The 26,225-nt window shown below is 42.8% G+C and overlaps 1 protein-coding gene across 10 annotated transcripts in view; it reads left to right on the forward strand.

The window, feature by feature from the left end:
* The window catches only part of LOC138741221 (proprotein convertase subtilisin/kexin type 7-like), a 212,016-nt gene that overhangs the window by 36,117 nt on the left and 149,674 nt on the right, over positions 1-26,225 (forward strand). For all 10 annotated transcript variants that reach the window (XR_011343405.1, XR_011343402.1, XR_011343403.1 and 7 more), the window contains exons 6-7: positions 255-309; positions 23,791-23,929. Coding sequence is in view for 6 of the 10 variants with exons in the window: in XM_069894960.1 (XP_069751061.1) it covers positions 255-309; positions 23,791-23,929 (194 nt within the window). In the remaining 4 variants the exon portion in view is untranslated. The remainder of the gene's footprint in view (positions 1-254; positions 310-23,790; positions 23,930-26,225) is intronic.

Consider the following 26,225-nt stretch of genomic DNA (forward strand, 5'->3'; position numbering starts at 1 on the left):
ACTTGGGGAATTGAAACACAAAAGTCTGCAGACTCTGCGATTATATTAAAACCACAGAAATGCTGGAGGAACTCAGCAGGTCTCACAGTGTCCATATGAGCTCAACGAGACCTGCTGAGTTCCTCCAGCATTTCTGTGCTTTTACTAAACTTGGGTAAGCCAAGTTGGATTCTGATGTTCCCACCTTGTCCGGTTTCTTGCCAATGGTGTGGTTTTGTGTCTGTCACCCATTCCCCATTTCTTGTTTCCCACAGCTGGGGTCCAGACGATGATGGGAAGACTGTGGATGGCCCCCACCCACTTGGGAAGGTAAGAGCCCAGAGGATGTGTGAATGGATAAGCAGGTCAAAACAGAGGCAAGTTGGGATTCAGTTGGCTTGTGCTGTTTCTCCAGCTGAGCTTCAGGCAGGGTCTTCTATCCAGACATCAACCCACCAAATGTTTATTTTACATCTCTGATAACTTGCAGATACGGTTATTGCAACATTACTACAGCACCAATGACCTGGGTTTGAATCCAGCACTATCTGTATGGGAGTTTGTACGTTCTCCCCGTGTCTGTGTAGGTTTCCTCTCACCCTTCAAAACATACAGGGTTGTAGGTTAATTGTGTGTATTTGGGGTGAACGGACTCATGGGCCTGTTACCATGCTGTATGTCTAAATTTTAAAAAAGAAATTGATTAAAGGAGCCAAATTGAACAGAAAATGTAAATACTGTGTTAATGTTCTATCCAGACTTTCTTTGAAGTTGTTTGCTTCAATGTTCTGGAGGGTAAACCTTTAATATTGATCTGGTAGACCCCAGCATAGCACCAAAGAGTTGGCAACTAGTGAGCAAGAGAGCGTAAATGTTGCTGAAGACCATGTCCCATGATGCCTTGGGATGGGTGTGTTATTGTATTTTGTTTGTGTTGTTTTTCATTTTATTTTTTGGGATCTGGGCAAAGCCAGCATTTATTGCCCAACCCTGAAAGTTGGTGAGTGAGCTGTGCCCTTGAGGTGTGAAGGTACTCCTGAATTATGTTATCTGGGGGGGGTTTCCAGAGTTTAGAAGCAATGATGATGGAAGGAACAGCAATGGATGGTGTGTGACTTAGAAAATGGGTGGTAGTGAAGGAAATCAAGGGTTGTAGGGAGAAGGTAGGAGAATCGGGTTGAAGTGGAGTGTTAAGTCAGCCGTGATGGAATGGCAGAGAAGACTTGATGGGCCGAATCGCCTAATTCCACTCCTATGTCTTATGGCCTTATAATGTACCCATGTTTCTGCTGCCCTTGGAGGAGAGGACAGGTTTAGGAGATGCAGTCAGATTGTATACATTGCAGCCATGATGCAAGAATGATGATTTTTGGGTACCGGGTGGTGTGCAATCAAGTTTCCTGGGTTGTGCCGACTTTTCCAAGCATGGCTGGAGATATGTGCACCCGAGCAGATGGGAGGTATTCCTATTACACTCCTGGCTTTGCTTTGGTGACAATTGATGAGTAGCTCGGCAGAGTGTGTGTAGCTAGTAGAGTCTCTGACTTGGTTTCATCCCCAACCTTCAGCTTCCTCCCATGTCACAAAGACGTGCAGACTAGTGAGTTAATTGGCCACTCTAAATTTCCCCTCGTGTATGGGTGAGTGTTGTAATCTGGGGAGAAAATATGGGACTAACGCCCATGTGGTGTAAATGAATGGTTGTTGGTCAGCACTGTCTCTGTGCGTTGAATAGCCTGCAATTCTCTGATGCTGATTGAAAGGCATTAGGCGGCTGGATGATGAGCCACTCACCACAGGATGCCCAGCTTCTGACCTGCCCTTGTATCCCCATCTTGTATGGCTGGTCCAGTTGAGTTACCATGCCAACAATTTTTTTCAATCAGATACACATCCAGTAAGTGAACATTCTTGCACGTCTAGAGGTCTGGCAATATTTTTCTTCAGATAAGAACTGATTGTGTTCTTTAATGCACAATGAATAAAGGGCAGTAACCAACTCTTGCTCACTTCATTGTACAATGGCCACAAAGGGTTGACCGCCTGCCTGGTATCTGTCCAAGATCACCCTGGTGCTTGCCAAATTTTTATTCCCCACTTTTAATAGAGGAAAGAAAATCAGTGTGCTGATGAGGTAATGTGAATCTGAGTTTGGGTCTAAATGTTAGGAAGGAGACGGAAATCTGAGAGGTGTGAAGATTCCACTGATGGTAGGTACTGGTGAAGAGTAGGATTTTGTCGGATTGGTCCCATGCAAGGTGCTTTGGGGCATTGCGGAATGAGTGTGCTGTATCGATGCAAGCTGTGGCTGAGATGGATTCAAGTTCCAAATGCCTGGATCTTGTTTCTGTGCGTCTGCTTTCATGAGAGAGTGGATTTCTGAAGCTTGCCTTTTTGAGTCTGGGAATAGGAAGAGGAGGGCAAGAGCTGTCCAAGTCCATTCTTAATATTTGTGTTTTATGAGGAGCAGCTGGTTTCCTCCACCACAAACCGGTTTAAACATGTTGATAAGTGCGCCAGAACACAGCCAAACCTTCAGCAATATCTCCTTGCCAAATGCATTTGTGAAACCCTGAATAATTAAAGAGGCTCTTCCTAAATTTGAGCAGTTTAAAATGGACATTGTGCCTATCTTGCTCTCTAGGGGCAGTTTGCCCTCAGTCAGGAGGGAGCTGCCCTCTAGTTGGTGCAAGCAGGAGGCAACAGCTGTCCACTTCTGCCTTAATGCCAGTTTCACAAAATAACCCCTTTTTATTCCAAAGTCAGTCCTTTGAGCTGCACTCAGAAGGTTGTTGTTTAAGGGCAGTCCAGAAATTTGAGTAATGACATATTGGCTTACTGAGGGAGTACTGCAGTGTATTATAGATGAGGCCTTTAACTGAGGCTCCTTATACAGAAACTGTTATTCCATCGTGCTGTTTCGATTATCACTGGACAACAATTTTTTTTCAAAAGATTTGCTTCCTGAAAAAATTTGGGGATTATGATGGACACCTTCATTCTGAACACAATGATAATTTCAGATTTGTTGTGTCACATAGGAAGTTGGAAAAACATTACATTGACCTTTATTGAATTTAGCAGGTTTAATTACATAATGATGCTGGGACTTTGCGTTAGTTCAACTGACATAAAAATGTTTTGCCACTGATTTTCATTTGTACTCAGCATCTGATGCCTCTTGTGTCAGTGTCCAACAATAATCACCCAGTATTGTTGGTTTCCAGTTGCCCTGATACTGCTTTTACATGGTCACAGTGCCCTGGTGAAACCTTTCACCATGTTCATCACTGACTGCACCAAGATCTGAAGAGGACTTGAAATGTGACAGGAAATCACAAAAATAGGTTCTATCTTTTTAAAAGAAGTACATGATAAGGAAATTTTAAGGCAATTTTCGTGATCAGCAGTCCAAAGTCCAGAAAACATGTCCAAAAGCATTCAGGATGGAAAATCTTTTTTGTTCAGTTGCCCAATATTTTCCTTGAACCAACATCAAAGAAACATCTTGCTTGTAGTGATGTACTTCACTGATTTTTGATTTGTGTGGTGGCTTTAAACGGTGCTTATTGTTGTCGTTCTCTCTCTTGTGTGAACTGCTGACATGACACTGGGTGGTTCATCACCTTCAGTCACGGAGACCTAAAGAGAGTGCTTGCATGGGGAATTCAATGTTTAATGCAAAGCCTGATCCAATTTCAACTTGTGCTGAAAATGCGCTTTAAAAAAAAATCTGATACTCCATGTCAGATGTTGATGGAGTGTATAGAAAACTTAAGAGGGTTGTGGATATGATTCACAACAACTTTTTCTGTAATGCCAACATACTGGTTTATTCAGTAAACATGAATGTAAAGAGCATAGAAGCAGCAACCTTCCACAGTAAAAGTTGGGCAAGGTCACATGAAAGTTGCAGTGAGTGAATGATAATTGTTTTAAAATTGTGGGCATGAAGTAGATTTGAGTCGCTTTTAGTGGGATTTTTGTCAAGCTTGATCAGCAGGAGAATTAACCAATTACATTCACTCTGCTTGGTCAAAATATCCCCCTTTCTGAAATGGTAGAACAGGTTTATTATGAAATTGAGAGGCAAGAGGCTGCACATGCTGAAATCTGGACCCAAAAAAATCTGCCGGAGGACCTCGTCAGTGAATTGGAGTGAGGATGTGGGGAGAAGGAATTGTGTCAATGTTTCTGGTTGAAACCCAAACCCCTCGAATCATCAGGACTTGATCATGAATCGCAGTGAAGGGTTCTACACGAAACATTTCCCTGCCGCTGATGCTGCTCGATCTCTTCGGTTCCTCCAGAAGATTCCTTTAAGAGATCAAGAGCTGCCTGTTAGTACAGGTCTCTTTGCAACAGATCTTGTGATGCACTTATCTTACCCTTGATTAGTTTACTGGCCATTCATTCCTCTTCAGTTGTGAAATGCCAAATTCCCATTGGGATTGAATGGAACTCATGCAATCGACAGAAGATTGTTATCTCACCAGAACCAATATTGCTATCATATCAGAAGCAGGAAGATTCAGCATGGAGTTTAAAAATAATTGTGTTCCTCTTGATGGATGGGGTGAGTTAGTGGTTAAATTCGCAGTGTTTAAGTTGTTCTGAGTAGCTTCATGTCTGATGCTTTATATATAGTTTTTACACAAAGTCGTGCTGCGATGGTTCTGCGATGCATCTTTTGTCAAGTTAGGATGGAGAAGCTGAGTTTGTTCTCCTTACAGAAAAGTAGGCTGCAAGAGATTTAAGAGAAGTGTTCTGGATTATATCTGGCTTAGATCAGGTGGATAGCAACCTCATGGAGACTTTGTTGGTGGTATAATTCCACTGCCCAGGGACACAGAAGTCTATAGAAGGGAAGAGTTTACTGCTTTAAGGTAAGAAGGAGAAATGAGGGAAGATGTGCAAGGCAAGTTTTGTGATATGAAACAGTCTGCCAGGGGTAGTGGTGGAAGCAGGTATGATAGTAACATTTAAGAAGCTTTTAGATCGACGCATGTCAAGGCTGAAGAGGTTTAGTTTAATTTGGCATGGTGTATGGCATAGACATCAGGAACAGAAAGGCTTGGCCCTGTGCTCAATGTCAGGTAAACCATTAATTTTGTGCCAGGTCCATCGTCGACTTTTTCAAGCTGCTTTTTCCTTTCGGAACCAGAAGCAACTTTGTTGCATTGAAGACAGAGTTGGGTTTCACCAGTGAGAACTAGCTTTTCTGAAAAAAGTGGCTTTTTCAGAAAAAGGCACCCAAACCTCCATAGTCGAGGTGCAGACCAGGCTTGCACTTACACAGGCTTAATGACTGAGCTCCGAGCCATCATCATCGCTTTAGGTGAAGCATTGGTCTGCAAGATACAGCTCTTCTCTGAAGCAGCCCCTGCTGCCCTGCTCTGTTGTCAGAGCATTAAGCTTTGTGGTGACCCAGGAAAGCATGGCTCGACTGTTAATCCCAGTGGCACGTTAAGTGACTTGTTAAATGTGATGCAAGTTTCAGCCTCCAGTACCCACAGAGAAATTTCCCAACCCCTTTGCATAGATGCTTATCATTATGTATGGAAGGTAACTTCCTTTTGATTTACACTGAATTAAACTACTCATTCTTCATTAATAGCCATACCTCCTTGAGGAAGGGCTACGGCCCGAAACGCCGGTTATACAGTGAAACCTCATTAGAACCTGATTCATTAATCCGCGGAAGGGTGTCTGTGGACCCCAAACATTGATTTTTGGAATCCAGGCTAACAGTGGCTAACAGCCACAAACTCAAAAATGGATCCTTATGATGGGCGAGGGGGGGAGACCAGCAGCGTGAGTCAGGCACACGAGGGGGGAGACCGGCAGCGCGAGTTGGGCGGGGGGGTGGGGGGGGGAGACTGGCAGGGCGAGAGATCGGCAGTGCGCATCGGGCGAGCGAGGGAGACCAGCAGCGGGCGTCGGGCAGGCGAGGGGGGAGACCGGCAGCATGAGTCGGAGACCGGCAGCATGAGTCGGGCGGGCGAGGAGTGGGGAAATGGCAGCGCGACTGGAAGGGTGTGGGATACGGCAGCACAAATTGGGTGGGCTTAAATCTGGCTTTCCAAAATCTGAAATTCAGAACACACTGTCCCCCAAGGGTTTTGGATAAAGGACTGTGTGGAGTTTAAAGGTCTTAAAGGTCATATTATAGGGTTTGAGTCACAGTGTTCTGTTTTCCTGCTTCCTGAATCATGACGTATATGCATCTGTTCCATGACTCGGCCGTAACACGATATGAAATCTTCGACCCCAACTACCGCATTCTAATGAGGTTTTACTGTATATCTTTTCCTCTGTGGTGATACACCACTCGCCTACTGCAGGGGGGGACCACTGTACCTGCAGGAAGATCACTGGAGGACAGACAACACCTGGCCGGCTATCAATCAGTCGACCTGAATAGACCAAATCCCACCCGGTCGGCTGTCCATCAGCCACCCGGGATATAAGCCACATCCGGCCCCTCTCGCAGTCAGTCACTTGGGAGCAGGACACAGCCACAGCAGAGACTTTAAACTGAATAAAGCCTGTTGTTCAGTCTTTGAATCTTGTGTCTGCTTCCTGTCACTTCAGTGCATTACATCCTCCGATAGTTCCTCCAGCATCTTTGTTTTTACTCAAGCTCCCACTTTCCATTCAAGCAGTGAATGTCTAATACCTCATCAAAGCTGTTATGCTGGGATCAAATCTGTCATTGCTCCAATATTGAATGCTTTTTGAATAAAACTTACTACTTTTTAATTAGGTTTTTTCCATGATCAGCCTCTGGGAAACGACCAAAACATATGAAATTTGTCTGAAGATTTGGTCTGTACTTCAGCTGACCCTGCTTGCATGACTCCTAACAAGTTCCATGCAGCAGTCTCTAGATTTATTTCCTTTATGTGCTCTTGAACTACACCCAAAATCCTTTTTTGGGAGCTAAATGGAATTGGCTGAAACTCCATGCTAAATTCACAATGTTGGGTGACCCAGACTGGAGTATTGGACATTTTGAAAAAAATTTGTTGAGGTCTGTGGGCAGATAGCACTATGTTTTGACAGGAACTCTGCATGTTTGTTAAATAGTTTTCCCAAATAGGGAAAGGAGGAGTCCACCTTCTATCTGAGATGCTTAATCTCCTAAATTGCTCTTACACCATTGTGTTAGGCCTGTCTGCACCATTCAGGGTTGTCCATAGAAGCCCCAGTAGTGGAGATGAACCTTGAATAAAACCCCATTTGCAGATGTAGAAGGGGAACCAGTCCTTCTCAACTAAACATTTATATGAGTGTTCCCCTCCTCTGGATGTGGTTGTGGATCTCATAATATCCAAGTGAAGGTGCTGGATGTTCAGAATGGAGTGTCATCAGAGCTTTATTCTGTATCTGCCCCTGATGGTGTGTGATGGGACAGTGAGGGAGCTTCACTTTGTGTCTAACCCTTGGAGTGTGTGATGGGTCAGTGTGGAGGAAGCTTCACTCCGTGTCTGACTCTGAAAGTGTGTGATGGGACAGTGTAGAGGTAGCTTCCCTCTGTGTCTGACCCTGGGAGTGTGTGATGGGACAATGTGGAGGTAGCTTAATTCTGGGTCAGAACCTGGGAGTGTGTGATGGGACAGTGTAGAGGTAGCTTCATTCTGGTTCTGACCTTGGGTGTGTGTGATGGGATGGTGTCATCAAGTAAGTGGAGTGGAGCTGTGTGAGATGGCACAGGAGGTTCCCCTAGTCACCGTAACCAGGACATTTCCAGATGTTCTTGATGTAGGGGCTCAAAACTGGAAGAGGGGAATTGAGGGCTATTTGTAATCTGGCCAAAAGTGACGTGAGGAATTTTTATTCAACTCAGTGAGTGGTTGGGATCTGCCAAGGAGAGTTGTGGGTGCAGATTCAAAGGTGCAACTAAAAGGAAAAAAATGTATGATCATGGGTGAGGTTGGAACCAATGGGATTAGTTGGATTTCTTGATGAGAGTACTTGTACTAATACAGACCTGATCAGTCAATTGTCCACTTTATCCCATTTAAGCCTTTTGTGAATCTGTTATTCATTCATCAACATTGGTGCCCTGAGTGCCTTGTTGAGCTGATTCTGTGCCTGGAGTTGCATACATTCATGTGGGCTCGGGACCGTAGGTTATCTTCCCTCAGAGCATGAATGAACCAATTGGAATTTAGTAAACTCGTACTCTCCATTTCTGATGCCAAGCTTCACGTTTATTTATTTGAACTTAAATTCCTCAGAATCCATCGTGGGATTTGAATTTGTCTCTGTATCATTAATCCAAGTCTACAGATATTAGAGTAGAACAGTGGTTTTCAATCTTTTCTCACACGCAGGGTCTCTTCAGCATTCCTTTACTTGCTGTGAACCACCTGTACAAACCCATGGACCACCCATGGAGCAAGCACTGGTGAACTTGAGCTCCTTCCCAAATATTTGTCTTCACCTCATTTCCAGGTTTATGGACCACAGATTGAAAAATACTGGTCTAATAACTTCCCCATTATGGCTTGTCCCCTGCAATGCTCCTTGAAGGCACCACACCTGTCCCACTCGTAGCTCCAATCTCCACAACAGTGATGCTGGGGTATCCTGAGCTCTGACCTATAGTTATTCATGGGTGTTCCCATGGCCACAGCCGCACACTTGCACTGCTTGCAGAAGGAGACAGTGGATGACATCTATTTCAACTCGTGAGGAAGGGGGTTTCCTGGTTAGAGTGTGCTTTCACTTCCTGCCATGTTTGGTTTGCTTAATTAGCCCTGGGTGGAAAGTGGGGTGAAATTCTGGGAGGGGGGGGGGGGGCGGTGGAGCTCATTTACTTCAAAAATGGAAAATACTATTCGCAGGTTTTGGATTTCCAACTAGTTTCTAACCAATGAACTACCTTTGAAGTAGAGTCAGTGTTGAAATGTAGGAAATATGGCAGCCAATTTGAGCACCGCAAGTCCTCTAAAACAATAATATAGTTACTGTGTACAAATGTCCTTTTTTATTCCCCTTGATATTGATTAAGATTTGGGCTGGATCACTGAGGAGAACTCCCCTGGTGATTTTGGGCAGAGCACTTTGCTATTTTTGACAGTGCAGCCAGGAACTTGATTTAACCCATCGTACAAAAGATGACACCTCACACAGGGTGGCTTTCAATGCTGCATGGCGGAAACACAGACTTTCCAACTGAGCCATAGGTCTGGTTCTTAAAAAAAACTACAATCTGGTTGTAAAAGTGCTTAATTTGATGCTGTTCTCCAGATCAGATCCAGAAATATTCCCTAAGAGAGGGAGATGATCTCGCTGCATACCAAAGGTGTAATGATGTTAATTAATTGCTAGCCCAATTGGAAAAGAGCTCATATGGTAATTAAATGCAATCTAAAGACATTGGGGTTTTAGAGTTGAAAGTGGGTAAATGAGAGTAAGGTTGAGGTTTTTAAGTTGCTTTGCTTCACTTGACTGTTGCTATTGACTTTGTATTCAGGTTGCTTTGACAATTTCATTTCCGGGAGCCTTTGCCTTCCCAACAAGAAGGTGTCTGAGCAAGCTGGGGCAACAACCATGGTTTGGCTGTTTTCCATTTTCTTCCCAGATGATCTTGTAAAGCTGGGAGAAGGACCGCCGGCAGCAAGGTTGATGGTACAGGTTCAGTGCATCCTTGCCACATTCAAGCAACACAGCTTGATGTTTGCAATCCTTTACAAATACTCATTTTTAAAGACAGTTATAGAAAAGCTGTACATACAAGTTCCGAGTAAACGTGATGTACCCTGTGTTTAATAAATGTTCCCCAAGGCGGTTTTATTCTGCTGGCATACAGAGACACTGGTGCATTAACAAGTAACTATTTCAAAGATGGAACGCTTGTTATACAAGGTCAAGTTGTTTCAAAACAAATGAGTGTACCCGATAAAGAGAGGTCCTCTTTTGTATTTGATGGCACTAGAATCCCTGGGTCGTAAATGACAGAACATACTTAACAACAATCAAACTGACACATTTATCAAACTTTTAAAGCTTCTAACTGCCAAGACACTACAAACTGCTGTACATTAAATAAAATTTAATGTTGTTCTGCTTGTGGGTTCTCCCATCAGCAAAAAAAGACTGCACTTCTGTTGCAAGTTATGTCTTCAATTGTGAAGTTTTCACCTGAATTTGTCCAGTTATTCCACAGTAAAAGGATGTAAAGACAGTCTTGGACTTCATTGTGGAGTAGGTTTTCCTAACGTGACATTGAGGCTGAAGGGCCTGTACTGTGCTGATGTGTTCTATGTCTTCGAGGCACCAGTTCCAGCGCTGTGCTGAGGTAGCTGGGGTGGCCATGTCTTTCTTTAACCTCTCTCCCCTGGTAACTTCTCTGCAAATGATGACAAATGATTTGTACAGTAAAAATCATTTGGAAACCCCAATGTTTCTGCTATGGCTCACCAAACAGTGTTTGTCACACACCAGGGTTCTCGTTCCCTGCCTCCCTTTAAACATGCCTGGTTGATTGGAAATTTTACTTTTACGCTGTGTAACATTCTGGAAATAATTGTGATGGGTATGACAGCATTCTGAGTGTGCCAGACTGTCAAAGTTCTACTGTAAATATGTCCCCCCTCCTCTATCTTGGCTCATTTCCTCATGACTATGAACAAGTAACAGAAGCTGGGCTTGTATCACCTCTGGCCTGCTCCATTGCACATTAAATCCTGTGCCCAAGTCCATTACCATATCCTATTCCCATAGATATTCTTCATATTTAAATTTAAAAAATATATTTACAGCATGGTAGAAGGTGATTCTGGTCAAACACAATGCTGGAGAAACTCAGCAGGTCAGACAGTGTACTTTGTGTAGCAAAATGAAGATACATAACCAATATTTCAGGTGTGAGCAAAATGGAGGCAGCACCCGAACAAAATGGTGGTGGGGAGGAGGGTTTTTACTTCAATCACAGAGTCTGTAGACTTTCATGTTTTACTCCTGCCAATTAAACCTGTGCTTCCCAATTACACCCAAATTAACCTATAACCCCATACATTTTGGAGTGGAGAGGTAACTGGAGCATCCAGGGGAAAATCCATGCAGACACAGGGTGAACTCCACACAGACGGCGCCAGATTTGAATCCGGGTCACTGATGCCGAAATAGCCTCGTGCCAACCGTGCTGCCCCTTGAAGATAAATCTTTGATTCATCAATTTTTTTTTTTGCTGTAACTCCTTTTGATTTCTTGGGATTCTCACTGAATTTACAAACCGAGAACTAAATTACAGGCCACTTTCACACAGAATTTCAATACAAGGTATTCCTACAAAGCAGTGCACCCAGCCTTTACAATACATGAACTTCTGCATGTTTTCCAGGAATGCGTCTCTTTTGTACGTTCAGGAATGCCAGAGGCCTGAAATACTGTGTTTTTCTCTTATTTCACATCTCGTGCATACACTCCAAATGGATTATGGAAATACAAGATAATCAGATTATTTCATTCTTGAATTCATTTATTGGACTGAATGAACACTATTACTTCATCGGAAAGTAATTTTACAGTGCTAAATCCAGGAAGCTGGAGGCTATTGCTGTTTAAACTCCACCTTAGTAAATTGCCTTCTCCTTTTAAATAGGACTTGATTTATAACAGGTCAATGAGTCCTGGACAAAGGAACAGTTTCCCAAATTATTTGATTGTCATGTTCATAAGTAGACAATATTTGTTAACTTTTGCTTGCTGAGAAACACACAGAGATGCCACTAGCCTGGTGCCCCACCAATAAGAGAAAGAGAAGCAAAAGAGAGTCTCCTCAATGACACAGTGTTCGTGGATTCGCAGCTACATGAGCTCATGTCCATTCCAGAGGTGACTCCAAGCTCCTGGTTCTGAATGGTCAACGTGATCAGGAGATGCCAACAACCGAGGACCTGTTGGAGCCTTGCTTGCTATTGGTACCTTCACTGGTTCCCATGAACCAGTCTCCAGCAACCTGGCGTAAATCCCTCAGCAACTGAGCCCCACACTGGTCCACTGCTGTGGTCTCCTGCCTGCAGGATCCTCTCCCATGCTTTTCCTTCTTGTCGGAGCAAGGGGGTGGTTGTCTTCTGCTCTGGTGCCCTGGAATCTGCAGTCATCATGGCCTGCTGCCAAGCACAGGTGCCCCCATTTTGGTCACAGATCTGCATGGATCTGCCAATGTTGAGATAAAACACTGCTACCCCCCTACAGGCTGAAAACCTGTATAGGACTGTCAGCCGAATCAACGGGCTGTCGGACCCTGAGGAGGAGCACTGTGCCTCAGCTCCTTGCTGCCCAGGGTTGCACTGCCATTATAGTGGTTTATTTGCTTGCAAGCTGCCAAGGTGGACTTCAAACCCATATGATTGTTCAATGTTCTAAATGGACATTGATCCAGTGACTTATCTATAGTACTCTATCCAAGGGATTTGATCCAAGAATCCTGAAAAAAAAGAGAGAACAGTCAGCTCTTGACTACAAACATCTAAAGAGAAGAAAGAACTGGTTGGAATTTCAACTAAAAGCACTTAATTGGATCAAGAATTTAGACTCAGTTATCAGACTGTGACCCCAGATGGTAAAGGCCTTGAGCATTTATTTCCGATTTTCTGATTTTTTTTTTTGTTCCTCTTTTCACCTGAAATTGTGAACTTTGTTTTCATTTTTTAAAATATGTGTCAGAAGTGTCAGCTTTGACATCGGTGAATGTTTTCATTGCTTCAAAGTCTGCATTGGCTCAGTGTCATTTTCGTCCCTTCAAATCCTGATGCCCTGGTATTACTCCATATAATAAACCCTGCGTCACCTCTTGGTCACACTAAGCAATGAGGCACAAGAGTTGGAGTGAAACAGAGAGAAAAACCTGACAGAAAGTGCTGCAAATGCTCAGCAGACCAGGCAGCATCTGTGGAGAGTGGGGAAAGAGTCAATATTTCATTGACCTGAAACATCGACTGTTTTTTCTCTCTCCACAGTTGCTGACCGACACTTTGCAGGTTTCTGGCATTTTGTTTCAGATTTTCAACAGCTGCAGCTTTTTCTTTTGGTTCAGATGTGGAAAGTTTTTTTTAAGAGACTGCATCTTCATCTCTCTAGCTACAGCAGAGCTCTGTTCTTAAACTTGTTCTGTAGTCAGGAGGACTGGGTAGGTTCAGACAACAATGCCTCACAGTGGCAAACAAGTGTTTTTGTTAAATATCCATTTACACAGGACAAAATAACAGTGTGGGGGTATCATTAATTATTAATGTCAATAATTCCTGGTTGTCTAGTTACTTGATATTCACTCTATTTAAATTAAACTACTTGCTGATTCAAAAACCTGAATCTTGCTTTGTATATCGATTGTGGCAAAGGAACCACACAATGGAGCAATAAAGCATGGAAGTGGAGACCAGAGGAAAGGTTGTGATGTTTACCTACCTCCTTTCAGATATTATGCAAAAGTACATTCCAGATTATAAAGTGTGTACGGCCCATTCATGGGAATTTCTGTTGTTGCTGAACCCTAGAAAATATTCATGGCTGACAACAGTAAATACCGACATACGTTCAATACAGTACCAAGGGATGAAACTCGTGCATCCTTGCTGCATCTTGGTCTCTGCGACAATGAACTGGAGCTACCCGCAATGGCAATGCGGGAGGATTGAGACAAGTCCATAATCTCTCAAATTTTATCCTCTGATTCTTCCATTCTGGGATTAATTCTAATCTTAAAGGTTTGCGTTACGTCATTGCAATCTTCGGGCAACCTTGGCTTTTTGAATAGGGATCATGTCAGCCTCTTAAACAGAGCATGCTCCTAGCAACAGCACTGTGGTACTGATGAGTGTCATTTGCTTTCTATTACGTATGTTGACTTGAAGATGAGTATTGACGGCAGGATAACTTCCTAGTGCTGTGGAATTTATTTTGGTCACTTGCAAGGGCAACCGGCAATTGGCCTTAATGTTTTGCGCAATTGATACAGCACTTGCTCTTTTCTTCAGAACCAGCCCTGATTTCTGCAATCTAGAATTGAACTTGAATCTCTTGTCTTCTGACTCTAAAGTGAGAATGCAGTTAACCATAGCTAACATTTGGCTAACCAAGCCCAGAATCTGGAATAAGCGGAGGCTTTTTTTTGGCCCATATAACTTGGTGCATTTGATTCACTTCATTAATCGATCAATAACTCCATTGCCAAAAGTAAGAAAGGAAGGCCTTGCAGTTTTCCTGAGTGCTCAGACCCTGAGGGGCTGTCTGGTCGAGAGGCAAATATATTAATCAAAAGTCTCCCCCCAGATTAGTGGGTGTAAGGGAAGAGAGTTTGGATGGGTCTGCTTACAATGCAGTGTTCTCTCAGAGTAACTGCTGGCTGTAACTGAACATGACTTGGCATGACTGAAGTTTTATGTGGAATTTATTCTCCCTTTTTTGCAAAGAAATAATTAAGGCAATTATTGAAACAGCTGTTGGACGGCTGGTTCTGATCACCCCCACCTCCCCCAACCTGAACAATTGGGTTGAAACAAAGGAAACAAGCTATTTCTTAGGTCATTTTTAAAGGGAATTGTAATTCGTTTAACTTGAGACAATGATCAGAAATTTGTGAGGCACAATATTTTCTCAAACATTCTAATTCCTTACTCTCTCATTCTTATTCAAAGCATTTTCTTTCGCTTAAACAATGAGCACTCTCAAAATTCGCACAGTGGTAGTTGAACATGCTCCTACCTGCCTGTCTGGCTGTTTACGCTAAAGGAGGTGGCTCCTGGGTGGGCTTCAGAGCTCGCTCTCTCCATTGATTAGGCTTTACACCGAAGATAATTAGATTTGGCAGGGTGTGGGACCAGGTTTCTCAACGGAGGTTACTCCTGCATTCTCTGCTGTAAAGGGAAGGAGTTTTGTTGATTCAGCAACATCAAGTCCAAATGGCTCTGTAGTCAATTTGGCCACTTGTGAAAAGTTGATATTATTATGTGGCAAGGCAACATGGTATACAGCAAACTCCTGTTAGGAGCCATGAGTAGATCACATGGCTCCTTGAGTAGAATCTGATGTCCATTAAGTAAAACATGAAAGTCTGCAGCCACTGTGGTTGAGGTAAAAACACAATTCTAGAGGAACTCAGCAGGTCAAATAGGGTCCTTTTATCTAAGTCCTGTCGATGCTGGCAAACCAGCCATAAGATGGCTGCTGTTGGACTTTTGGTAACATCCAAATGGAATGTGACCAAACTTATTTGTGTTTGCCGCTTGTTCTTTGAAGTCTGGTGTTTGTAGCACCGTTGTTCATTTGAAATTGGGAAGTTGTTCACTGCTGAGATCGGGAGGAATGGGTTAGGGTTTTAAATGATGAATGTTCTAAGTTGGGTAGTCTGGAAAAAGATGGCTGCGCCAGTGTATTTTGGCTGCCTTGTTGTCATTTAGATAACAACCAATTTATTCCTAATTGTATATTCAGCACTTTAAATCAACATGTGTTGTGTTAAATGCACTATATAGATAAGCTACTACTATTTTATAGAGCAAAGATAAAGATACAAGACAAACAATACATGAATTTTTGCATGTTTTCCAGGAGTTTTTATACCAGTTTGGCATAAAAATAAACCAAAAAAGGTGACTCAACCGTGGATAACAAGGGAAATTAGAGACAGCATTGGGTCCAAAGAGAGAGCATATCAATTGGCCAAAAAAAGTACCGCAACCGAAGACTGGGAGCAGTTCAAGATGCAGCAAAGGAGGACAAAGGGATTAATCAAGAGAGGAAAAATAAATTACGAAAGTAAGCTTGCGGCAAATATAAAAACTGACTGCAAAAGCTTTTATAAATATGTCAAGAGGAAAAGATTGGTGAAATCCAGAGTAGGTCCTTTGCAGTCGGAATCAGGGGAATATATAATGGGGAATAAGGAAATGGCAGACCAATTAAATTCTTACTTTAGTTCTGTTTTACAAGAGAGGATACAAATAACTTCCCAAGGATGTTGGGGAACATAGAGACTAATGCAAGGGAGGAACTGAAAGAAATCAGTATCTCTAAGGACATGGTCTTGGGGAAATTGATGGGATTGAAGGCAGATAAATCCCAAGGGCCTGATAATCTACATCCTAGGGTACTCAAGGAAGTGGCCATTCAAATAGCAGATGCTTTAAGAATTATTTTCCAGAACTCGATAGACTCAGGATCAGTACCCATGGATTGGAGGGTAGCTAATGTTACCCCACTATTTAAAAAGGGGGGGGGTAGAGAAAAAGCGGGGAATTATCGGCCGGTAAGCCTTACATCAGTAGTGGGCAAAATGATGGAATCCATTATTAAGGATGTAATAGCGGAGCATATGACTAGCAGAGAAGGGATCGGATGGAGTCAACATGGATTTATAAAAGGTAAATCGTGCTTGACAAATCTATTGGAATTCTTTGAGATGGTGACAGGTAAAATAGATGGGGGAGAGCCAGTGGATGTGGTGTACCTGGACTTCCAAAAGGCCTTCGATAAGGTCCCACATAAACGACTGGCTTCCAAAATCAAGGCTCATGGGATTGGGGGCAAAGTATTGATGTGGATTGAGAACTGGCTGGCAGGTAGAAGACAGAGAGTTGGGATAAATGGCTCATTTTCTGAGTGGCAGGCGGTGACCAGTGGGGTGCCACAGGGATCTGTACTGGGACCCCAGCTGTTCACAATTTACATTAATGATCTGGATGAGGGGATTGGATGTAATATCTCCAAATTTGCAGATGACACTAAGCTAGGAGGGGTTGTGTGCACGGAAGAGGGGGTCAGGAAGCTCCAGTGTGATTTGGATAAATTGAGGGACTGGGCAGATACATGGCAAATGCACTACAATGTGGATAAATGTGAGGTTATCCACTTTGGTAATACAAACCGGAGGGCAGATTACTATTTGAATGGCAATAGATTAAGAGATGGGGAAGTGCAGAGAGACCTAGGGGTACTTGTACATCAGTCTCTGAAGGCGAGCATGCAGGTACAGCAGGCGGTTAAAAAGGCAAATGGTATGTTGGCCTTCATATCAAGAGGGTTTGAGTATAGGAACAAGGATACCTTACTGCAGCTGTACAGGGCCTTGGTGAGACCGCACCTGGAGTATTGTGTGCAGTTTTGGTCACCTTATCTAAGGAAGGATGTTCTTGCAATGGAGGGAGTGCAGAGGCGATTCACCAGGCTGATACCTGGATTGGCAGGAATGACTTATGAGGAAAGATTGCGCAAATTGGGATTGTACTCACTGGAGTTTAGAAGATTGAGAGGGGATCTCATAGAGACCTATAAAATTCTGGCAGGACTGGACAGAATGGATGCAGATGGGATGTTTCCAATGATGGGAAAATCCAGAACCCGGGGCCATGGTTCGAGGATAATAGGCAAACCATTTAGGACCGAGATGAGGAGGAATTTCTTTACCCAGAGGGTGGTAAATCTGTGGAATTCATTGCCACAGAGGGCAGTAGAGGCAGGTTCATTAAATATATTTAAGAGGGAATTAGATCTATTTCTTCAGTATAAGGGTATTAAAGGTTACGGAGAGAAGGCGGGGACGGGGTACTGAACTTTAAGATCAGCCATGATCTCGTTGAATGGTGGAGCAGGCTCAAAGGGTCGAATGACCTACTCCTGCTCCTATCTTCTATGTTTCTATGAGTGCATTCCTCTTATACGTCCAAGAATGCCAAAGGCCTGAAATTTGTGTTTTCCTCTTGTTTCCCATCTTGTGCATACACTTCCACACTCCAACTGGATCATGGAAACACAAGATAATCATTGTTTGGCCTGCTGAATTTCTCCAGCATTGTGGTTTTTACTGACATTCAATAAGATTGCGGCTGGATTAGATGGTGGGGAGACCACATTTGGTGCATTGTTTGCAGTCCTGGTCTCTGAACTCCAGAAGGGATGTCATTAAGTTGGAACGGGTGCAGAAAAATTTCATGAAGGTGTCTCAGGGACTGGAGAGGTTAAGTTTTTCCTGGAGCATAGGAGTCTAAGGGATGACCTTTTAGAGCTATGCAAAATCAGGAGGGGCATGAGTCTTTTTTCTTGGTGGAGGGGATATGAGGAGGAGGGGGGGGGAGAGGGATAGGACATTTAAAAGAGACCCAGTGGGCAACCTTTTCACACAGAGGATGGTGGTTATGTGGATAAAGCTGCCAGAGGAAACAATAGAAGTAGATTCAGAATTTATTGTCATGAGGAAATCATGAAATTTGGTGTTTTGTACAGCATCATACTCATTTTATACAATCTTACTACATCATCGTAAAAGAAAATATAATAATAATAGAGCACGAAAAGTAAGGCAGTGTCTTTGGTTCACTGATCATTCAGGAATCTGATGGCAGTGGGGAAGAAGCTGTCCTTGTGCCGCTGGTTGCTCGCCTTTGGGTTCCCGTACCTTTTTCCAAATAGCAGCAGAGTGAAAAGGGTGTGGCTGAGGTTGTGGGGATTGTTGAGAAAAAAGGTGCTTTTTTTTTTAAGACACCGCCTCACGTCGATGTTCTCAATGGAGTGAAGTCTGGTGTCTGTGATGTCGCAGGACATAGCTAACAACACTCTGGGGTTTATTCTTTTCATGAGAGAGGGTGCCTCCATACCAGGCTGTGATGCAACTGGTCAGAATACTCTCCACACTACACCTGTAGAAGTTTATAAGAGTCTCCAGTGACATGCCAAATCTCAGATGCCTAACAAAGTCGCCTTTGTGAATGCATCAATTTGATGGCTCCAGGACAGATCCTCAGAGATGTTGACACCCAGAAATTTAAGCTCTTGACCCTCTCAACTACTGAGCCCTCGATGAGGACTGTGTTGTGTTCCCCTGACTTCATCCTGAAGTCCACAATCATCTCCTTGGTACAAGTAGCTTCTATTTTACATTTAAAAGACATTTGGACAGGTGATTGGGTAGGAAAGGTTTGGGGCAATAAAGGCCAAAATGTGGGCAAATAGAACTAGCTTAGTTGGATGAGTTGGGCTGAAGGATCAGTTTCTATGGTGTATAGCTCTTTATTATATGATCACTCCACTTTCCTGGAACCTAAAATCCTGTATACATTATCCTTGAGTGAAACACGAAAGTCTGCAGATGCTGGGCCTGATTAGTAAGAATGAGGAGTCAGCGTACAGAGATGACGTGCAATTGCTAACAGACTGTTGCAGAGCCAACAACCTGGATCTGAACATTAATAAAACAAAAGAGATGATTGACTTCAAGAGGGCCCGGAGAGATCACACTCTGCTGACCATTGACAGCTCGAGTGTTGAGGTCGTCAAGAGTATCAAGTTCCTTGGAGAGCACTTGGTGGAGAGTCTCATCTAGCCAAGAAAGCCCTGCAGCGCCTCTACTTCTTGTGAATGCTGAGGAAAGTTAATCTCCCTCCCTCTGTCCTCACTACATTCTGCCGAGGATGTATTGAGAGCATCCCATGCAATTGCATCACCGCCTAGTTTGGAACCTGTACCTCTTCGGACCGCAAGGCCCTGGAGTGGATAGTAAAGTCAGTGGGGAAAAAAATCATTGCGGGCTCTCTTCCTACCATGAAGGACATCTACAACACTCGATACAGGTGAAAAACAATAGACATTGTGAAGGATTCCACACACGCCTCATATAAACTGTTCTCCATTCTGCCATCTGGTAGGAGGCACTGTAGCACTCGGGCCCTTGTGTCCAGATTGGGCAACAGTTTTTTCCCCCCAAACCATCAGGCTCCTGAATTCCCAGAATATTTGTGAGTAATGTACTGTGGGCCTTTACTGTACACGTCTTAATATTTCAATGTGTTTAACTTCTATTCTAACATGTTTATGTAAATATGCTCTGTGGTCCTGGAGATATGCTAGCTAGCTCGTCTTTACTGTGCAAGGATGGTATGTAGTGAAACTGCTATTGTGCATATTCATTATATGTAAATTATATGACCTTTCCTGGTTGACCCTGCTCTCACTGGCTGGCTCATGACTCCTTCCCTTTCTTCACCATGAAGGCTGCCATGCCACAAGCCTGCCCTCAGAGTCTGGGTCAGTGTGAGCGACCATAACAGGGATGCTGTCCATCTCTTGCAAATAAAAGCCTTTAGTTTAGATGACTTCAATCTTTGTGAAAATGATCGTACATCATGGTATGAACAATAAATAAAGGTGACTTAATTGTAGTAAAAGCACACAGAAATGCTGGGAGGAATCCACGCAACCTCTGGAGGATGTACTGTATTACTGACATTTTGGGCCTGAGATCCTCTTCAGGGTAGAAGCAAAAAGCAGGAAGGCATCTGAATAAAGACACAAATTATAAGGAATGGCAGGGGGAGAAGTCCAGACCAATAGCCAAAAGGTGTTAATTGGATATAAGAGGAAGGGTGAGAAAGGAGATGTGAAAGGAGATGAAGGGAAGAGAGAGAGAGAAAAACTGAGCTGGGGGAAAGGTGACAAAGGGAAGAAGGGGGAGGGGGTTCAATGGAAACTGGATTCAAAGATTTTACCATCCTTGTTCTGTAATTCCCTCTGATACTCTTATTCCCAAATATTTATTTCAGAGTTGAGTGGTGCAGTGGTGCTGCTAATGGAGTCATGGCCTTGCCGCTCCAGAGACCCAGGCTCAATCCTAACCTATGGAGTTTCCCTGTTCACCTGCAACATGTTTGTTGAATTTGAGTGCTCTGGTTGCGTCTCATTCCAAAGATGTGTGGGTTGGTAGGTTAATTGTGCACAGTGTATTAACCCTAACCTGTAGGTGAGTGGTGGAATCTAGGAGCTAAATAAAATGTCTGGAGAATGAAAAAAAAAAATGAGCTAAGTGCAGGATTAGTTTAAATGGATGATGGGTCAGTGCTGTCTTGATGGGTTAAAGGACCTGTTTTATGCTGTATATCTGTTGAATATATTTCTTTGTTCAACCACAAGAGTGTGGGATGAAGAAACACCCAGCAGCACAAGGACAGCTTTTTCCCCTCTGCAATTAATGAACCACAGCCACGACCTCATCTTCTCTTATTTTTGCACTAATTCATTCATTTATTTTTAAAGGTAACATTTACCCTGTGACGCTGCCGCGAAGCAATGAATTTCATGACATGTTCATGATAATAAATACTGATTCTGAATTCCAAAGGTTCCCCAGTTGCACTCCCTAAACATACTGCCCAACCTACACTTCTCTTTGCAATGTTCCTTGAAGAACCCTTAGCCATCAGTCCTGAAGTACCTTCATGCAACAATGTTTTGTTTCTACCAAAAATTTTGAGCTTTTTTTTTATTGCTGCATTGAAAGCACTTTAAATATAGGTTGGCTCTGGTGTTCCAGTGATAGCAGAAACACTGTTCAGGAAGATGACCAATAGGGAATCCAACAAAAATTTGTCAGTAGGTTTCGAGGAAGATGGTGCATTTTGCAAAAGGGGTCGAGGTTGACAAAAAGAATTCTGCAGGCTTGGTGGACCACGTCCTGATTTGCCGGTTACATTTCATGGTTCTGCAGCTGTCCCTGCAGTTTGGACAGCATAGTCCAGCACCAGCCACAAGGGTTTGACTCTGGCGCTGTCTGCATGTCTGCGTGGGATTCCTCTGGGTGATTCATTTTCTTCCCACCCTTCAAAACATACAGGGGTTCTAGTTCAATTGGGCGGCACAGGCTCATGGGCCGGAAGGGCCTGTTACTGTGCTACATAGCTAAATTTAAATTCCATCAGGGCAGAGCTAACGTTCATTTTTGGGAAATTTGTTCTAAATTAAATGCCCCAAGATAAGTTTATTTAACAAGCTTGGTTACATTAGAGGGAGAATTTTGAACTGCCTCTGATGGAAGTTGTAAGGTCTGTATTTTTCCATTTCAAAAGAAGAATGGAAAATGGGCTAATTTGAAAAGGGAGCAGTATAAGGGCAGGATTTCAGAGCGAGCTGAGCAAAAAAAAACTGAAAGGTCGCATAATAAGGTTTGGAACAGTAGCTTTACATTTCTGATTAAATTACGTGAGTGTGCTTTTTGAGAGGGCTGAGGTTCAACGATAGGAATGTTGTGTTGGCATCAATTCCATTAATGATAGGAACAGCGTCATCTAACCCAACAATCAAAGATCAGAGCAAGCAAGTGAACCACATATCTTTATATGTTAAAAAAAATTCTGTCTGTTTTGGAGTACAGTATTAAAGGGAGAGTAGTCATTCTACTGAACTTTTTTTAAAATGAAATATTTATGGGATATTCAAACAGTGCTTTGTATGAGAAAATTCTCTGTGTCAAAGAAATATTTTTATTGCGATTTTTCTTTGTGTCCTGTCATGTAATTAGCACTAACAATAAATCTCTGGTTTTGTGACTCTGTAGTGGTCCTTGAACAAACAACTAACAGACAATGCTTCATCTCCTCTTCTAAAACAGTTCCCCATAATCTTCAGTTGCGTGTCTTGATTCAATAAATCTTCAGTATATTGCCAAGCAATTCTGTCACGTGCCACTTTGCACAAATGAGCTTCATAGAGCTGGCAAAGACCTGATTGAGGAGTTTGAAGATATAATATTTTAATGTATTATTGCATAACAATGAAGGAACCTTGACCACAAAGACTGAAAGGAAAGCAGTGTTGGGGGAGAAAGAATTGGGACTAGTTTCCTGTACAGGGTGGGCCATGTATCGAACACCACAGGCATCTATGAAGCGTAAAAATTCATACTGCAAACAGATGTAGTGAAAACCATCTGATAAATACAATTCCAGCCTTCTTGTTACTCCAAACTGTCTTGCTGGTAATCCTAAGGGATGCACTGCCTGGATAAAATTCTGGCAAGAATGTTTTGACAAGCCTAGACTGACACTTCATTGCAGTCATTCGGGAGTGCCATACTGCAGAGATCTTGTGGATGAGACATTAAACAGAAGGCATGTCTGTTCTCTCAGGTGGGAGTAAGAGATCCTGACACTACCTGAGTAAAACATGAATGCCTGCTGACATTTTATCATACCTTGATATAGGGCTCAAGCCCAAAACATTGCTTCATAAAGTACAGATTGACCTGCTGAGTCTCTCCATCAGTGTGTTTTTATCTATTAGCTTACCTGGCCAATTTCTATCACTTATCAATATCACCAAAACAGATTATCTAGTAATTCCCAGACCACTCTTTGCAAAAGCTTGTTGTTTACTACTCTTGCTGTTTTATTTGCACTTAAAAGTACTTGCACTTAAATTACTTCATTGTAAATTACTTCGATATTTTAAAGAGCCATGAACGTTTCTTTAAAGATGCAGGTTGTCCTTTTGCCTTGTTGTAAGAGAGTTTTTTTGCACACACTTGTTTTTTTTTAGCCAAGTATATTTTGCCCTTTAAGCAGAGTTAAGTAGGAAGGTCTGCAGGCCCTGGGGTTTAATGCAATGCGCAAATGTGCTTGTGAAACTTATCAGGTCACACAGCATCCATAAGAACTAAAAGGGTAACCAATGTTTTGGGCCTGGGCTCTTTGTCGGGTACCTGGTGAGTTCCTCCAACACATTTGTGTATTGCATTTGCCCTTTTTAGCTGTTTGATGCCATTGTGCAGTCTTCACTGGAATATATGTGCAAAGCATCATTTACAAGAAAACCAGACATTCTTTTCTCATTTAGGGTGGTTAAGCTGGTCTGTCATCTGGAGCTCCAGGAATCTTCCCCCATTAGAGTTTTGATTGGGATGAAAATGTAGAAGCTATTGAAAGAATAGATTGACAATCCCATATGTTTTTCTAATCCTTTAAGATGATGACATTAACATGTGAGATTTTTTCCATGCCAATAGTTGATCCATAACTCCTTGTCTCCCTTGTATAGGCTGCTTTACAGCATGGTGTTATGGCAGGTCGCCGGGGCTTTGGAAGTATTTTCGTGGTGGCCAGTGGGAATGGAGGGCAGTATGAGGACAACTGCAACTACGATGGTTATGCAAACTCCATCTATACTGTTACCATTGGTAAGTTGGATTCATGTTGGGTGAATCACACAACAAGGCCAAGGGAAAGTGGAACATTTGGTAAAGTATTCTTGATTTCCTTTGCCAATGTTCTAATGACTTAACAAATGGGTCTGGCGCATGATTGGAGCAGAGTGCATGTTCAGGATGCTTGTGTACAAACTTGCAAAATACTAGAATAAAAGGTGATCAAAAAATGAAATATTGAGATTACTTTCAGAATGTAAATGTGAGGAGTAATACATGGGTCTTTCTTTGAGTGATGTCATTTATTTCAGTGTCGCGCATTGATAATGTACCTGTTGAGAAATGATATGTAGTGGCATCCATGTCCAGGTTGTTTCCATCACACCCAGTGATCTGACACCATTTGGAGGAGTGCGGCGGAATGGGACCAAGTTATCCCAGTGATGACCACGGTTGAGCATTCATGGGACAAATCGGGTCTTTGTTACCCAGTGCAAATGATGAGCTGCTGGAGGAACCCAGCAGGTCAGGCAACCATCATGGATAGAAAGGGACAGTCAATAGTTTGGGTCAGGACAGTCTTGACCTGAAATGTTGACTGACCATTTCTGCCTGAGGGTGCGGCCTGAGTTTCCTCAGTGCCTCATTATTCAAGGTTTCAGCGTGTGTAGTTTTTGTGTTTTTCTTTCCCTTTATTACCCAGTTTTGGAGTGGAACTCCACCAAGTTAAAACCTATATTTATCCCTTCATGTTTTGAAGTCATTCTTGTCATCACCATCCAATTTTTATTTTAATCCTCCTTTTCAATTCCTTTCAATTTTTACTTTACATACCCTCCCTGCAGCTCCTGATCTGATGACCCAACCCTAGCCTTGGATTAAACTGGCAACCATTAGCCCTTTCAGATTTATTGTCAGAGTATATTCATGATATCACAAACAACCCTGAGATTCTTTTTTCTTGTGGGTTTGGTAGAATTACCTCTTATTGGTAGTGCAAAAAAAAAACTGTACACAACATGCCCCTGTAAACAAATAAATTTAAGCAATACAGAGAAAGAGAAAAAACAATCAAGTGCGAAGTACGAGTCCTTAAATACGTCCCTGATTAAGTTTGTTGATGAGGAGTCTGATGATGGAAGGGTTGCAACTGTGGCATCTACACCTCATTCCTGATGGCAGCAGCGAGAACAGGGCGTGTGCTAGGTGGTGCGGATCCTTGATGATTGCTGCTGCTCTCCGACGGCAGCGTTCCCTGTAGATGTTCTCAGCAGTGGGGAGGGTTTTGCCAGTGATGTCCTGGGCTATGTCAACCACCTTTTACTTTATGCTCAGTTTGTGTCCCCATACCCGACCGTGATGCAGCCAGTCAGTACACTTTCCACCACACATCTGTAGAAATTTGCCAGGCTTTCCGATATTATACCAAATCGCCGTAAACTCCTGAGGAAGTAGAGACGCTGACGTGCTTTCTTCACTAAACCATTGGTGTGTTGGGTCCAGGAAAGATCTTCCGAGATGGTGACTTCCAAGAACTTAAATTTGTTCACCCTCTCCACCTCTGATCCCCCAATGATCACTGGATTGTATAACTCTGGTTTTCTCTTCCTGAAGTCAATAATCATCACCTTAGTGATGTGGTGCACCATTCAGCCAAGTTTTCAATCTCCCTCCTGTGTGCTGACTCATCACCCCTTTTTATACAACCCACTACCGTCATATCAACAACAAATTTGAATTTGTAGATGCTGTTGTTATTCCGAGCCACACAGTCATAGGTGTAAAGTAACTCACCATTTCAGTTCCTAAGATCCTGGGCAGCACATTCTTGATCTGTGAGAAGCTTGGCAGCAGCAGGAAAATGAAGTATCGGGACCACAGCTGAAGTGGTTGTTGTGACCATGGAGTATACCAAAGTTTATAGGAATGAATCTGTTTGTTATTCCATTCCTGATGGTGAGATTTACAGTGCACAGATCGATTGCCAAAGGCTGCAACTGTGACTTTTTCCATTTGTCCATTTTTGATATCAGACTGCCATTTATTATCCGGGAGGAGGTGGTGGAGAGCTGCAACCTTCTATCACTGGAGTCTTTCTCGAGTAGATGGTTGCTGCATTCTTCAGGGCAAGGAGTTGCAGGATGTAGACCCTACAGCAATGAAGGAACAATGATATCTTTCTAACTTGGAGGGGGTACTTTGTGGTTTTTGAAATGAATGGGAAAGTAGCTACATAAATGCAAGTAGATCTTTATTGTGAACATTATGGAGTGATGTAATCTCTTTTGCATATATGCTGACAGTTTTTATATTTAGTATTTATATTTTA

The sequence above is a fragment of the Narcine bancroftii genome, chromosome 8 (genome assembly GCF_036971445.1).
Source record: "Narcine bancroftii isolate sNarBan1 chromosome 8, sNarBan1.hap1, whole genome shotgun sequence".
Lineage (NCBI taxonomy): Eukaryota > Metazoa > Chordata > Chondrichthyes > Torpediniformes > Narcinidae > Narcine > Narcine bancroftii.